We start from the raw sequence: 16444 nt of genomic DNA, 5'->3' as shown, positions 1-16444 counted from the left end.
AAATCATAGTTCAGTTTTAGTTTCAAAAACCTTTGAAAACTAACATCACATCCAGTCATTATCTTCAAGATCAATCCAACAGCATCTTTTAGCATTGTATTTTTAACAACCACTACAAGTTCTTCCTACTTTAATCCTTGTAACAATCTATTTTTAAACTTTACCATTAGCTTATGATAGCTTGCTCAAAATGGTTTAAACTCTTATTTGCTGGATATAATTGATGTTGCTTATTTTCTGTATTGCCACGCATTGATTCAAAGTATCACCAAGCCTTTCATTACTGCTACATTTGTCAAGTGCAAAGTCTTACATAATTGTCATTTCACTCATTATACCCATTCTTATATCACAGGTTACAATACTTAAATACGATTTTCAATTCTTGAGGACATCAGCATCTGTTTTGGCATAGAAATGTCACTGAAGTGTTTAAGCAAAGCCCCTGGAGGCTCATCCATAACCACACACCATTATTAATTGCTAAGGAACAGAAACCATACCTTGTGCTGTTCAATTGCATCTATCCATTGTTGTCTATGATCTGGATCTTGAGCCCGTAGATACCAAACGCTATCATTCACGCTAATATCAAATCTGCACTCATCAAAATCATGGGGCTGTGGAAGGAAAAATGGAAGGTCATTATAACAATAAGAATTATACATAAAGGAGATAACATGTGGCACCTTGCCGTTTGCCATGTTTCGGGGGGACGGACCTCATTGTTTCCCAACCAAGCTCATACCTGCTTAGTTTTGGCAATGCTGCCGCTCCAGATACTCCCAGACCATTCACCGGGCCCAAATCATGTTAAACCTGATTTCACCAGCTTCATTTTCTGTGACAGTCTTAGCAGTCCTTTAACAAGCTACCATATACCAAATTAGACCATCAGTTTATGTACCCCTGTACGGACTACTGTGACATGCAGTGGCTCTCTAAAATCTCAGATAAAGCCTTTTCCATAATTTGCTACTTTAATCTTAAAAAACAACACCACACACCACACAGGTATTTTCATTTATTCATATTTATATCCAGCCTTTATCATCGATACCACAGCAGATGACAATTCACATTAAAAGACCCAATAAAAGTTAATCATTATGTTTCATATCAGTTGCTATATTCAGCCAAACTGAGATAATCATGATTATTAATGTTGCACTGTCAGGATCCAACCAAGAAAAATCAGAATATAGTACCTTTATGAAATAGAAAGGTTAATGAAGCAAACTCTGAACATTAATGAAGATCTACAAAATAAGTTAACTGCATGAGTAGAATTACTACTGAGAATGCAGTAAAATTTATTGACACATTTAATATCCTGTATTTTTGACCGAGACACCAATCTCCAAGGCAGCAACAATTCAATAAAAACCAGAATACAATTAAAAACCAGTGCATAGAAACATACAACACCAAACCAATGAAAGCAGCAGAAACCAATTACATTAGAGGTTTCCCTTTAAAATAGTATTTCTTGATTATGATGAAAGCAGATGGACTTCAGCATACAGCAGATTCACGCGGAACACTCCTTCAGCCCCAAAGCTTAAAACGATCCCTTCAGACCATCATGGGAAGGGAAGTATTAAAACAGTGGTATGCAACTTTTCATTAGAGCAGAACCTTGTGTTCTCCAGATGTTTTGAACTCCAATTCCCATCAGCCCCAGCCAGCATAGCCAGTGCCAGGGATGATTTGAGTTGCTATATGAAACATATGGAGAGGACCAGGCTATGGGAAGGCTGCACTAGAGTGAACAGGAACATAATAATTATGCCTTGCAGTGATGTTTGTTCTGATGATTATTTAATTTCTATACTGTTTAATACATTAACAATATATCTTAACTGAAGCAACAACAGATATCTTAAACAAAACATATAAAACATATAAAAACATATAAAACATATAAAAATGTTACATTAACACAAAGTTACTACTATATATAAACTATATATAAATCAGTATTAATTGATTTTTCCTTCTGACACACCCTACCTCTCAGCCTCCAGGTTCTCACTCAGGGTCAAGACCCTGAAGGGTAAGCAGCAGTAGAATGATTAATTATAGCTATCGTATTATACAAATTGGCATGCCATACAATACAAAAGATTGTAGTCTGTTTCATGTAAGAGCCAATGGTGCAATAGCCCCCTCCCACCTCCTTTTACTTAATTGCATCACATGTCAGTGATCTGTTTGTGGACCAGGACAGAATGTCCTCCTCAATGGTAGTTTCTCTATAAGTTTATTTCCCATATTTCACCTAACCTACTACTTCCTTAAGAGCTTTTACTTATATGTGCCCTGAAGTCCATGATTATTCAAGACTCACCAGTGAAGGTTTCTATAAAAAAACACAACAACTTGTGAGGAGGGGGAACAACCCAGTATAATTAGATACAGTAGCACTGTGGTAAGAGAGGTACAGAAGACACCAGATCTCAGAAGACTGAATAGTAGCAGCACAGATTGCTTCTGATTCATGAAAACCCCAGGAAGTGTTGTAAGCCAGGAGAGGTTCTTAGACGCAGAGTTTCATGCAAGCTTAAATGCGGCTGCTTGGAAGATGACACTCACGTGTCATAGTTCGCATTTTCATACAATTGGCCAATACTAATTTTGAAAGATGAAGCCTCAGCACTACAAAATCTCTTGTAAGTTTCTCAGAGATGAAATGCCATCCCAACTACTTGTGCAAACTGTCTACTTGCCTGAGCACCATAATATGGAAGCCAGAAGCCGAGCGATATTCCAATTCCCCTTCCATGAAAAGAAAATCTGAAAGCATTTTTTGCACCAGTTCACTTACAGATCATTATTGGAACTAAGTCTCATTCAAACCTCATGGAACTAGTAATGCAGTTGTTTCTTTGACAGGTTCATAACAATGAGCACTGCTTATTTAGAATTTCAACATCACAATAGACATTTGCCACAGGTCAGGTAACAGAATGAGGAACAGCCTCAGAGTTGAAGATTCTGCCTTCCCTCAACTGAAGGAGAATTGAAGTGAATCATTAATACAATTTATTAATGTAATTTTTACAATGGAACTTTCACAATGGAACAAGGTTGGTGATTGCTTCCAACTAGGGATGGTTAGGATTGTGCTGTATGACTATCTTTACCCAAATCTTTGGCTGCAAAGACTTGTCTATCTGTAGACTGCTCTAGGCCTTCCAGGACGCCTCTCTAAAGGACGAGTTGCTAGTTTGTAAAAGCAGGATGTATCTTTTTAAATCTTAATCTAGACAAAACAGGAGAGGGAGCATTTTGATCAACAAATAATTTGAAACTGCCTGTGAGTGACTGTCAAAGCCAAGCAGAAAACAAAATCTCAGTGCACCACATGGCATTCTTTTTTACAAGCTCAACGTGCAATAAAGCCGACCATTACATGCTACTTGTAATTCACCATTTAGCATCAGCCCTATTTGAAGGGCCAGTGAACTTGCTAATTCATGCAGCCTTTCTTCCTCCTTTTCCAGAAGTTAAAGTATGTTTATGACACCACTGTCAGTTACTGCAGAATCATGACTAAGGCTACAAGAAACATACAGGTCAAGTCCCCAGTAGGGCTGGGCGATACCAGCTTTTCAACATCGCAGTGTATCGCCAGCCAAACATTGCAGTTTGGCGATATATCACAGTGTTGAAAAAACCAAAATGCATTGGTCTCTGCCCACGAGACACTGGGTGAAACTGCCCCAGCTCTGGTGGTTTCACTCAGGCACTTGTGGGCTGGGACAATGAAGCTTGTTTGCGCTGCTCAGCTGAGGATCAGGAACATTCCCCTTCCCCAGCTGAGACAGCCTCGGTGCTAACTATTTGTTGCGGGGAGCAGCAACTACGCTCCCCTCAGCTGAGCAGTTTCACTGAGCCCCCACCCTGCCACTGGCTGGCCTGGGGCTCTTTTAACTGCTCGACTAAGGTAAGGGCAGCTGCCCACTCCTCAGCTGAGCAGTTTAAAGATGCAGAGGGAGGAACAAGTTGTATTGGCACCTTGCTGATACAGCTTGTTTCTACCTTTGCATTGTATGAGGGCAGAGTGGGATAGTGGTTTCACTCAGCAATATATCGCTGGTGAAACCGCCGCCGCTCCTGAGTCCCTCTGCTAGCATCGCCCACTGGAGGAAGGAACTCTAGCCAACGCTGCGAGCACAAGGACTCAGGAGCAGTGGCGGTTTCCCCAGCAATATACCACTGAGTGAAGCTGACATCATGGTCTGCTCCTCATACCGGTCCTGGGTGATATATTGATATACTGCCCAGGCCTATGGCCCAGTGGAGTATTATCGCTCAAACTTCCTAGTTTGAGAGGCAACTGTCTGTTAAATTCACCAGTTGAAGGCTCTGAGACCATGTTCTACCCAAGGGATATATAATTCCATCACTTTTTGTCTAGCAGTCCAGCCACTTCCGATACTGTATTATTTGGAAGCTAGTAGCTTTGTATGGTGGATTACCAATGCTGTTGGGAAATGATTCTGCCAGGCAGATTAATCACCGATTTCCTGTTCAACCAGCAATAAACACAGCAGGCATACTGTCAGAATTTTACTTCATATTCAAACACAATTACTGCTGCTCTTCAGAGCTTATTTTACAGGCCCCTGCACATAGCTGAGTTGTTTAACTTTACTTTTCTGCCTGAAAAATGGTCCCCAAAGAATATCCTTTCTTCTTTCTATCTTTTAAAAAGGTCTGTTTCAGAGTCTGGAAACCCTATAGGTGACAGAATATTTAAGAATCTATAAAACACAGCTCCATCTAAATTAAATATTAAAAATAGATGATACAAAGTTAGTCAGGTCTAGGAACACAAAAGATATTGCTAAAACTAATATTTTACAACTGGATTTTAGACTTTGGCTGCATTCACATGTCATGCAGAGCCATTTTGTAAAAGACAAAGGTGTGTGATTCAATTTGTTAAGAAGTTGCATGGAGTTGTATCCAATGTTAGTCATGCTCAGAGCAGACCAAATGAAATTAGGTCTTCTGAGCATCTGACCTAGCGGAGTGTGTAGAAAAATGGATGAATGCAGAACCTTTTCTTCCTTCCTCTTTCCTCCTCTCCTCAAGCTTAATCTGCTCCAGAGAAATTGGCCCTTTTGCACCTCTGCTCAGTGACCAGTTGGCCTCTGCTGTTTAGGAAGCACATATTTTCCTCATGTTAGTGTTCTTTTTCTTTCTTTCTTTCTCTTTCCCTTCCATAGAGCTCTGGCACTTGAGCAAACTCAAGAAGGCACTACCAAGTCTTGGATTGAAATTAACGTGTTAATTTTGTTTCCTGAATTTCCATATCGAGAACTATTTTAGCTGGCAACACTGCTTGGTATTTAATGTGCTCCCTAGGTTGTTGTTCTTTTGCCACTAGTAGAGATTTAGGGTTGTTTTCAATATTAGTTCCTTTGAATAGTTATTAAAGCTTACTACAAATATAACCAATTCATAAACACCCCACCTTTTGTAATTGGACCTAAACTAAAGTACCTAATGAACTGCACCTAATTTCCTCTTCTTATAGTATTTAAATCTTTAATGGATGCACAAAGCACACCACAGGTTATAAAAGTTCAATTTTTGCTAATACTCTTATTAGCTCTATTAATCAGGTCAAACACACTACAGGAACAAAGAAATTCAAAGGATAAAAATTAATTATGAACTAAGAACCTTATTAACATCACAATCACGGCTTTCACGAGGTACATACAGCTCATTCGGGTGACACGGGATGACATTTCATTGCTATTATTTTCAGTTCATTACAATGTCTATCACTGCAACTATTGGTCACATTTACATGCAACATTTCTTAAACACAGCGTAAAGTGACATACATTGAGCTTCTGAGGTGTTCCATCCAAGCACTGATAAGATGCAAACCTAGTTAGCTACAGAATATACTGCTGAGTATTTTGCACTGATACCATAATTCTGGCCCACTTATAACCACATAAGTATATGCAATACTGAGATTAACTTTTAAAAGATGCATTCTTAACAACATTGCTTTCTTTATCAGATATACAAACAAAGATCTCAATTCTGAGTGGCAGTCCTTACGTAGCAAAAGCAGACCCATCCATGCACAAGAGGGAGATATCAGTAGGGGGACTCAAACAGCCCACTAAGAATGCTCAGTGCGCATTGAATCCTAGCTTGAACAACAGCATTCCACACCACAACATTTTGTTGTGTGTGACACTTGTAGCAAGTTTTAGATAGCTTTCCAGTCTACTTAATGATCAGATAATCTTGCACTAAAGTCCAGTGCATTGGCCAAAATGTTGTCATTCTTCCAATAAAGTTTTCAGTTTGCTTACTGGAATCCCTTCTTCATTCAAAACATTGATCAGAGATCCAGAGAGGTTTCTGTACAAATAACTTATTACAAACTCAGTGTTTGTTGCTGATTCAGTCAATTTCCCTTTCCAACAGCAGCCCCTAGGTACAATATTGCTCTGGAGGGTCCCCTAAGTTGTAAGGGCAGCTTTTGTGAGATGTATGGGCAGGAAGCGATTGGCTGTAAAGTCCTGGTGCAGACAAAGAAGACATAGACTGTCTTCTTTGTATCATGGAATGGTCAAAAGACTGAACTTTGCATCAGAAGGTACCTGGTTCAAATCTTGTCTCTACCATGAACTTCTAGGTGAACCTTACTAAAGCTCCCCCACCCCCAACCTCAGACACTGCCATCTGCAATACGACTTAAATATGACCTGGCTTACAGAAGGGGTGGGAAAACATTTGGCTCCATGGACCAGGTTCTTATTAGGTTTAGACAAAATTTGACAGGTGGGTAGGGCTATCCACTTATCAATCACCTGAGGTCACTATGGCAGCACTTCAAAGCTCTTTGCTAAAACAGAAGATGAAAGCTCAATTTAAGTAGGCAGTTAAAGGCAAACCCCTTCCTGATGACAAGCGGTGTGTACTGAACACCTAGCTAAAACGAAGGGTTGCCCCTCCATTTTAGTATAGGTTTCAATGCTAACCCCTGTCATCAAGAAGGGGCTTGTACTGAATCCTGCCGAACTGAGCAGAATTTAAGTCTCCTCTCAACAGCTGATGAGCGGGAGATTAAATCCTGCTGCCATGACTACACATGCCAGTTCCATGAGGAATTGAAACTCCCACCCCGGCTAATTGGAGTGCTGTCAGCTGATGGACAAGTGGGTGTGCTTAAAAAAAAAGAAACCAGCCTCAAGGACAAAACTTGAACCCACGGCAAACCAAGATTGGCCCATGGGCCAGAGCTTCCCTACCACTGCCTCACAGCACTGTTGTAAGGACTGCAGCTACATAACATATGTGAGACATTTTGAGCACTCAGTGGCATTATACAATTATTACCGCATTTTTCGCCCTATAGGACGCCCTTTTTCCCCTTCAAAAATGAAGGGGAAATGTGTGTGTGTCCTATGGGGCGAATGCAGGCTTTCGCTGAAGCCTGGAGAGCGAGAGGCGTCGGTGCGAACCGACCCCTCTCCCTCTCCAGGCTTCAGGAAGCTATCCGCAAGCCTTGCGAGCCTGGCGGGAGTTCCCGCGGGCTCGCAAGGCTTGCGGGCGGCAGCCTGCAGCTCAAAGCACGGGGCGCCCTCTGGAGGACGCCCCGTGCTTCGCACAGGTGTCCGCAAGCCTTGCGCGCCCGGGGGGAGTTCCCCCCGGGTGCGCAAGGCTTGCGGGCAACAGCCTGTTCTGGGGGCTGGGGATGGGGGAAGCTCTGGCTTCCCCCGCCCCCAGCGACGCAAGCAAGCTCCGGGAGCGATGGTGAGGGTGCAAAACCTCGCCATCGGTCCCGGACCCGTTCTGGGGGCTGGGGATGGGGGAAGCTTGGGCTTCCCCCGCCCCCCACCCTGCAAGCTCCGGGAGCGATGGTGAGGTTGCGCAACCTCGCCTTCGCTCCTGGACCCACAGCCCTGAGGCTAAAAACGAAGCCAGGACAGCTTCTTTGCTCTTTGGGGCTCGGGGGGGGGGGAAATAATTTTTCCCCGTTTATTTCCCCCCCCCAAAGTGCGTCCTATAGGGCGAAAAATACGGTAAGTATTATCATAGTTGTTTTGAAGTATGTGATTTTTCTTATTCCAATAAGCCTTAAATACTGAACCATACATCTTCCCATTCTCACTCTGCACACATGACTAAAAAACAGTTTTAACATTAAACAACAAATACTCAGCGAGGCAACATTTTGCAACCATGGATTTATTTTTCAATGCTTTCTATCAATATGTTATTTTTTTATAAAAAAAAACTACTGGAGGGAAACATTTTTTGGCTGTATTGCAACGGCAAACAGACCAACAACTCCCCTCACCCTTCTATTTTACAACCCAGCAACCATGTTCACTCAACCCAAGCAAATTTTTGTAAAAACACCACAGTGCTTTTACGGCCAAATGCAGCTGTAACATTATGCTTGTATCAGGAGTTTCAAAGTCAGGTTTCCACAGTGTTGCTTGCCACGGAGAGTGAGCCTTGTACTCAATCTGGAAATGACAGAGAGGGTGGAAACCACCCTGGCAATTGTGCAATGATCCCTGCCCCTCCCTGGCTCTAAAGTGGGGAGGAAGGATGGAGGTGATTTGTCTACTATAATCAGAATGCCTTGACCATGAAGGCCTAACCAACTGGAAAGATTTCCAGAGATGAAAGGGAAACAGAGAGGGAGAGTCTCCTTGGTGCCTCTCAGTTAAGGTGACTGGAGTATCATGACCAAGCAGCAGCCTGATTGGCAACTGCTGCACAAAATAAGGGATGGGAGATTGACTAAGGTGTCTGTAAATGCAACAGCCAGACAGGGAGGAATGTTATTTGGGGGGGATGGGGAGGCACTAGATTCATGCTCCAAGGTGTGGATCACCTGACCCTTCTCCCCTTTTAAATAAACTTTTTTTCTTCTTCAAATCTTCATTTACAGGGCAACTGGAGGCACTGCAAACTATAGCAATCTATGGTATAGCCCAATATCCTCCCAATACTCAAGATAAGCTTTTCAGGGGCTGCACTGAGTAGGAGGAATCAGTAATAAATAGGTGTCCTGCCTTTCACAAGTGGAGACGCCTCTACTAGTGCCAAGTGGGGACAATCTTAATTGGGCTGTTACACTCTGCTTTGTACCATTCACTCATGAGCGGGAGGGTCCCTATTTTCACATTTGAAATGTTAGAGGGCATATCACTGCCAACAGGTGATCTTCAGAGATTCAGTTGCCACACAAAGTTGGTTTGCATTTGGCATCTACATCTTAGTAGAACAGATGCAATTTAAAAGGGTATTTTTCTTTTTTCGGGGGGGCGGGGGGTGAGTTTGAAATTATAAATTACATTTTTCTTTTAAAAACTTTCAAAGCAATTGCTTCACAGCTATTTCCCCAGCCTATAAAGGAAGCAAACCTGTGCCTCTGCTGTAAATAAATGTGCAGTGCAACATCTACTGTGTTTATACAGAAGATTTACTGCTTCCGCTGAACTTCCTCTCAGGTTCCACAGCAGTTCCTAAACAATAGTTGCCAAGCCTTCTCTAAATAATCAGAAAACAATCAGGTCAAGGAAAGAGAATAAGAAACCGTACATCTGTTCACAATTGTGTACAATTGTTGTGAAGGGCATGTTCCACAAGGTAGTTTCACAAGTTGCTTCAAAGTTACAGGGATTGGAGCATTTTTAAGTAATAGTCTAAGAAGATGCAACACGGGGCTTCTGATTTTTAAAAGATGTAGTTGCAATGTTACCAGATTATATGTTATTACAAAAACATAAAATTTTGTAGTGTGTACTTAACGAAAATACAACAGCAAACACTGCTATATGTGACTATGGCTCAACACTAACCAATTTATGACACAAATATTACATTTTATTATAAACAGCAGATAAAGATCTGTGAAAAAAATTCTTTCAGTATCAGGAAGAGGGATGGTGTAACTCCAGCATATCAATCTGAGGTCTTTAAAATGTAATTTTAACTTAAAACATTTTCTTCATGTCTGGACAGTGAATCTGCAGCAATACGGTTTTCTAAATACAATAATTTTCTCACTTAACATTCTAAATGACAAATCTGAACAGTACAGATTGGTATCATATAAAGTTGTTATAGTAGTAATGGAGGAACAGCTGAAGCTAATTATTAACTAGCAGTGCATATAATCAAATATAGGATCTGCCTGCTTTCAAAGACATAGAAACCAAAGAGATAAACTGACAGGAGCCTCTTTATTGGGTCTTTGTTCTAAACAATATGTGGGAACAGGGTGCACAACCAATGCAGGATTGAACCCTGCCCTCCTGCCCATCAGCTGAAGTCATCAGTTATATCATCTAAAGGGCATGGTTTGGAGAAAATGGCCTTTCAGGCCAAACTGAACCCCTTGGCAGGCCAGGACTGGGCAGAAGGTTGGATTCCCACCCCTGTTTAAAATTAATTAACTAAACTTTTTAGTCCTACTTTTTAACTTGGTCACATTCATGCCTTCCCTCAAAATCAGGAGTGCTAGTCTGTTAAGGATGCACAGAATTATGTTAGAGTTCTCTTGTCCCCTCACAAGTTTCCAGGGATTATTCAGGAAAGAAGAGGGTTACTATAAAACTGCTTTAAATTACTGCCATGCTACAGGTAGCTGTTGCTGCAACTTTACACTACCTACCGAATATATTTTAGGACGCAAACTCCATGACTGTTTTTGCAAAATCATAAAATTTGGTAGTGTGTACTTAATGAAACCACAACAGCAAACACCGTTATATCATCAAGTGACTACGGTTCAATACTAACCAATTTTGAGACATTGCACATCTGTCAAACATGTGAAATCATAATTATGTTGTTTCATGGCCACCCACCTGCCAATTTAGGCTGGTCACAGTAAGGTCTATATATTTTAAAAATGTTCCCCACCCCTGATGTAAAAGAAAACCCCAATAAATTGGGCAACAAGACATTTTAAAGTGTTTTTGTTAACACAAATATTTACAAATTAATGAATGGCAAAATCTTCTTAGAAAACATATCTTTCCCACTTTTAAAAGAGACAAGCTGCTGTTTCAAAAGTGGCTTGTCTCCTTGGCAGCAGAAACACTGCACTAAAAAACAAACAAGCTCCAGCTGTACGTGTGGTTCTTACACATGCAATTCCGGTCTCTTGAGTCTGGCCTGGACAAGGCTTTTTTTTTTTAGCCCCATGATACACTTTAAGAAACATGTGATGAAGCCACCTGAAGCCTGAATCATACATTAATACCAAGAGCACGAGAGCTGCTAGAGCATGGGTGCTTCCATGCAGATCTGCTGATAAATCAGGAAACAATCATGTGGTCACTTGATATGCTGGTCTTAAGATGGTTTCAGAATTATTGCAATATTGCTCTTAGGTGTGTACACTGGTCACAAGATTCAGTTCAGACCATAATCTGGTGCTCTAGAAAACAGTACATTAGCGTCCAAGGCACTTTATTGCCTAACTCACTTTGCAGTCCAACCAGGTCTACTTTGTCCTTCACACCCTTCACTATTGGAAGTGTGTGTGTGTGTGTGTGTGTGTGTAGTTTAGCATTTCCCCCTCCAAGATAAGTGGATGAATTCTGAAAGCATACTAGCCCCGCCAGAATGGATAAAGCTTGCCAAATAATAGGCAAATAGGTCCAGGGGCTTTTGTGCTAGGCATATTTAAATTTGATTTGGGAGTCACAAATAACTAAAATGGATTTATTTTGGGGGTAATATCATTCCCACTGATTGTAAGCTTGAACTGTCAGTGGTGTCTGCTCTCTCTTCTTCATCAACCCACCCCAGTATTATTCCTTGTATGGTAAGCTTAAAGATGCTACTTTAATTTTTGACAGATACAGGTAAGCAGAAATTGTTCTGATGTCTGGATTGCTGAGGCACCGTAAAGTGCTTCAGTGTCCCTGCTTTTGTCTCTTGCTTCCTCATATACTTCCCATTTCAATTCTAACAGATCCCAAAAACCCTATGAGGCACCCCACTTAGAATTGGGATTCACCTGAATCCAAGGCACACGCTTGATTGCTGTGCATCTCAGAATTTTATACTGTAAAAAAAAATCTTGCAAAGATTTTCTATTCTTCCTATAGCTAACTAAAAAATATTGACAGCTCTTATGCAAGTATTTCTAAACCATATTGCTCTGACAGAAGATTACACTAAAAATTAATTTTTTTTACCATATTCGCTTGTATTTATTATTGTCTGGAAATGTACATAAAGCATGGGCACAAAGAAACTTTAAAACAACACTTACTGTAATGACAGCCTTACTCAAACAGATTGAGCCTCTGCAGCCATACTCAGTTTCATCTTCAGACTTGTAGTAACTTAGAGTATTGTTCTTCAAGACCACCCACCGGTCCTGCCACCCATGGATGTAGTTGGTCCACTAAAGAAAACAAACACATACATTTTTTAATCAAACAAAGCTCCATAACATTTGTGCATAATTTTCTTACGAGTGAAACCCAACCAAGTCATACTCAGAAAATAGACCCAGCGAAATCAAAGTTACTTAAATTCATTTACTTCAATAGCTATACATACTCTAAGTATGACTAACATCAAACACCACCCATAGTTTTTCCAAATCTTGTTTTAAAAATTTCCCCCATTAAAATAAACGAACTGTTACAATTTATATGCTAATGTATAGGGCTTTAATCAAAAGTTACAACACAGAGTAAAAAATGGTTCTGATGCAGACAATCTGAAAATGAAATGCCAATTCCTTAGAAAATAAGTGTTCAAAATAAACAAGATCAGATGTAGTAAGGACAATCATAACAATACCATTTCGGAAGCAGCAGATCTGCCACAATTCACAATAAACATTAGGTGGTTATGTCTTATCACCAACTATAAACTCTATATATGGTTTGTATTCCTGTAAATCTGGGCTGCCTTTTAAGGCTAGTCTACAGTCCTCATCATGAAGAAACTGTTCTGAATAAATATGTTGCAGGCTCAGATACAAAAACTGGACACAGATTTTAAATGTTTATGTCCGCTAGCCTAGACTTAACTATTTTTTTCCACACATATATTAGACTCCTTCCTCTCTCATCTCTTTGTCAAAACAGTCATCACTGTGAAATGAGAGTAGCACAATAAAACAGTACATATAACTAAAATGTACACTGATGCACATAGTTTATTCAGAAGAGCTATCGTGTTTCACCTGGGCAGAAAGCTCAATGAGTAGATCACTATGTGATCTCCATGTGCTTGAAAGGAACATTTAATAAATACAAAGCTCCACAATAAACAAAAGTATAAAAAATGACATTTGAATATACATTTAATATTTGGCATTAACACCCCGTCAGCATTGTGCAATGGATTTTGGGTTCCTAAAATAAATACTACTGGTAATACTTCATTAACATCTATGAAAACAGATTCATACAATCAATCATAAGTACAGAAGGATTCACTAACTTCATCAGACTTTATCAGATTTTAGCTTCAGGCGATCTGTAACCTCTGCAAGGGTAGAGCACCAAATCTGAGTATGGCCCACAGAATGATGAGTACTAATGGTTTCCTGAAATGACTTAGGAAAGGGATATTGCTGGTAAAACTGCCAGCACTGGCTTCCACTGGGAACGAGGTGAGGTGGAATAGCACTACCTCAAGAGCTGCCTACTTTTTCTTGGGTGGTTCCCTGCATGTATATAAATATATTCATCTGTAAGTTAAGTTTTTTTCCCACATCCAAAACCTGACAAGCATCTGTTAGCTTCCAGACAGAATGCTGTTGAGGTGCTAGTTTGGCATAGGGTGTATTTACAATGGGGGTGGGGAGGTAATTAGCCAGCTCAAACACCTATCAGCTTAGAAAAAGCATTCTGGAAGCAGGTGTTGTGATGTGTTCTTCAAAAAAATAAAAAGCCCTTTATTCCCTAGACTACACAGTGATGTTTGAGGTGAAAAGAAAATGAATAAAGTTGATTTTTCCATTTACTACTCTCCAGAATTCTCATCCAAGCTTAATAGCTAAAAAATGCCTGTGTTTTTTAATGTTAGATTGCTTTGAGCTGTTTCACAGGAAGCAATTCATAAATGGAATGAAATAAATGCTTTTATTTATCTTTTTCTACTACCTGCCACCCAATTCTTTAGTACTGTAGAGTAGATACTGCCTCAAAGATGGATTAGAAAGAAAGAGGGTTCATTCTTTCCCATCCTTCTGAACCCTGCCTAAAGAAGACTAAAAAGAACAGGAGCTGAGTATACTGCAACATTTTGCTGCAGATAATACTTGTATCAAAATAGGAATCTACAGATACTAGCTGCTTGAGTTCTAAAATACCTGGCATACAGTAGTGGGGTATGGGGAAAAGCTGACCAAAAATCTTCCTGGCTTTTAAAACTGCCAATTCGTTTCTATGTGCTTGATATCCCTAGGTTTAGTTCTATATGAAATATTTTATTTAAACAATCTGCTTTTCTGTCCAACAGATGCCAAAGGCAGCTAACAATTAAACTAAGCACAATTTAAGAAACATAATGTTAAAAGCCAATTGAATACTAAAACATAAACACAGCAGTAGATAAAATGTACATAAAAACTAACCAGATTAATGCCTGCCAAAATAAATATAAAGTTCTATAAACTATTTCACTGGTTCAACACTGAACCTTAGAGGTCCTTTTCAGAGGTCAAACAATGAACTCCAACCTTTATGTTAAATTAATGAAGAATAATCAAGCACAAATAGTCACATATAAGCTTCATGGGTTAGCACTTCAATTTTTGAACCAAAGAGACTGAACTGAAGTAAGCAACCAGTTTTGTGCATTCTAAGCAGACACCCAAATGAGACAGCAGAACTCTGAGAATTCAACAGCTAATTCAACTTAAGTACCAGAGGACTGCAAGTTAATTGAGTTCAAGTTAATTGACAGCAAGCTGAGGAAAATATTTTAGATCAACAATAGGCAGTCCTATTTAGGTATGGGGTACTGTCAGAATTCTTAGGGACCACTAGCAGTCAGTTTTAAGGGCCTGGGCAACACTCAATGCCTTGAGTTTTTCCAGCTAACAAGGGTTCTTCTTTTGTTTTATAAAAAGGCGTAGTTTCAGAAATCATTTTGAAGTAAAACCTTGACCTAGCATTGGAATAAAGCCAGGAAAGGAGCAATGTGACCACAAGTTTCTCTTTGGAATCCCACACAATCCTGGTTAAGTCATAGTTTGTCTTACCATGATTTCTGAACCAGGCCATTGTGTCCTCATAGGATTGTCATAGTGAATGAAAATGGTAATTACAGAAGCATGCCTTTGTGCCTGTATAGTTGCATTTTTAAACAATTCAAATTGGCAAGTACAATACATTAATCATTAGAAACAAACACAAAGTTTTATACATACACTCAAAATAAAAAAGTATTCATTTCTTAGTTTAAAAAAAGTTTTCATTTCTTTTAACTTAAGTAAACATTATAATTGAGAAAAGCCACCAGGATTTATTTCCAATAATACAATAATCAGTTCCACACATTTCACTGCTCAAAAGGCAAACAGAACTATTCATCACAGCATAGAAAACAACATGAATAGACAAAGCCATAGTGCAGTTCTTGGAATACAGAGTTCAATTCTTGCCATCTGCAGTCAAGCAAGAACAGGTACAAAGAACAACCAAGATTTAGGCATATTTGCAAGGAACCCCTATCAGTGGGCCAATGCAATTATTAGAATCATCTAAAGTGTCACAAAGTATTGAGGAGAGTTTTGATTTTTCATTACTTTGTGACATCTGAGATAGCCCTAATAAGTCACCAATTTATTATGAATAAAATTCAATGGTATTCATCTACTGGCAGAATGGACACTGATGGTGGAATAAATTTCCTCTCCCAATCATCTGGAATAGATTATGTGGGTGTACAGTCGTTACAGAGGAAGGTGGTGTCAGCTTAAGAGTCAATTTAGGAATTTTGGAGATTTTCTAATTAACCATGGCTACTTACTGCTGAAAACAGACATCATCACCACAATTTTCACAGGTCATGTGATGGACCCAAGATTATAGGTAATAGCCAGTGTTAGTCATACTCATGAATAGACTCATTGAAACCAATCAATTTAAATTACCCAAGTCCATTGATTTTGATGCGTCTATTCCAAGTATGACCAGATATCATCCTACACATTTGCATGGCAAAAGTGAAGAGAAAATAACTTACTCTTTCCCAAATAAATGAACTCATTCCCTACCAGTATGAGGAGTCTTGAAACTAAGATGAAAAGTTATTTACCGTATTTTTCCGTCTATAAGACGGAATTCAGGGGATTCAGATTTGAGAAAGTAGGGGGAGATGTATCCGTGTAAAACATGTTCCCTAATTTTTGACATTTTTTTTAGGGAAAAAACCTAGTCTTATACATGGAAAAATACAG

At 39.7% G+C, this 16444-nt stretch overlaps 1 protein-coding gene across 4 annotated transcripts in view; it reads right to left on the bottom strand.

Annotated features, from left to right (window-relative positions):
• The window catches only part of CERT1 (ceramide transporter 1), a 50221-nt gene that overhangs the window by 29609 nt on the left and 4168 nt on the right, over positions 1-16444 (bottom strand). For all 4 annotated transcript variants that reach the window (XM_083577389.1, XM_083577388.1, XM_083577391.1 and 1 more), the window contains exons 2-3: positions 12290-12424; positions 504-620 (exon numbers count right to left, since the gene is read on the bottom strand). In XM_083577389.1, coding sequence (XP_083433515.1) covers positions 504-620; positions 12290-12424 — 252 coding nt within the window. The remainder of the gene's footprint in view (positions 1-503; positions 621-12289; positions 12425-16444) is intronic.

The sequence above is a fragment of the Podarcis filfolensis genome (assembly GCF_964270895.1).
Source record: "Podarcis filfolensis genome assembly, chromosome: 11".
Taxonomy (NCBI): Eukaryota; Metazoa; Chordata; class Lepidosauria; order Squamata; family Lacertidae; genus Podarcis; species Podarcis filfolensis.
Note: the sequence above shows the minus strand (reverse complement) of the source record. Positions and strands in the feature narration are given on the sequence as shown.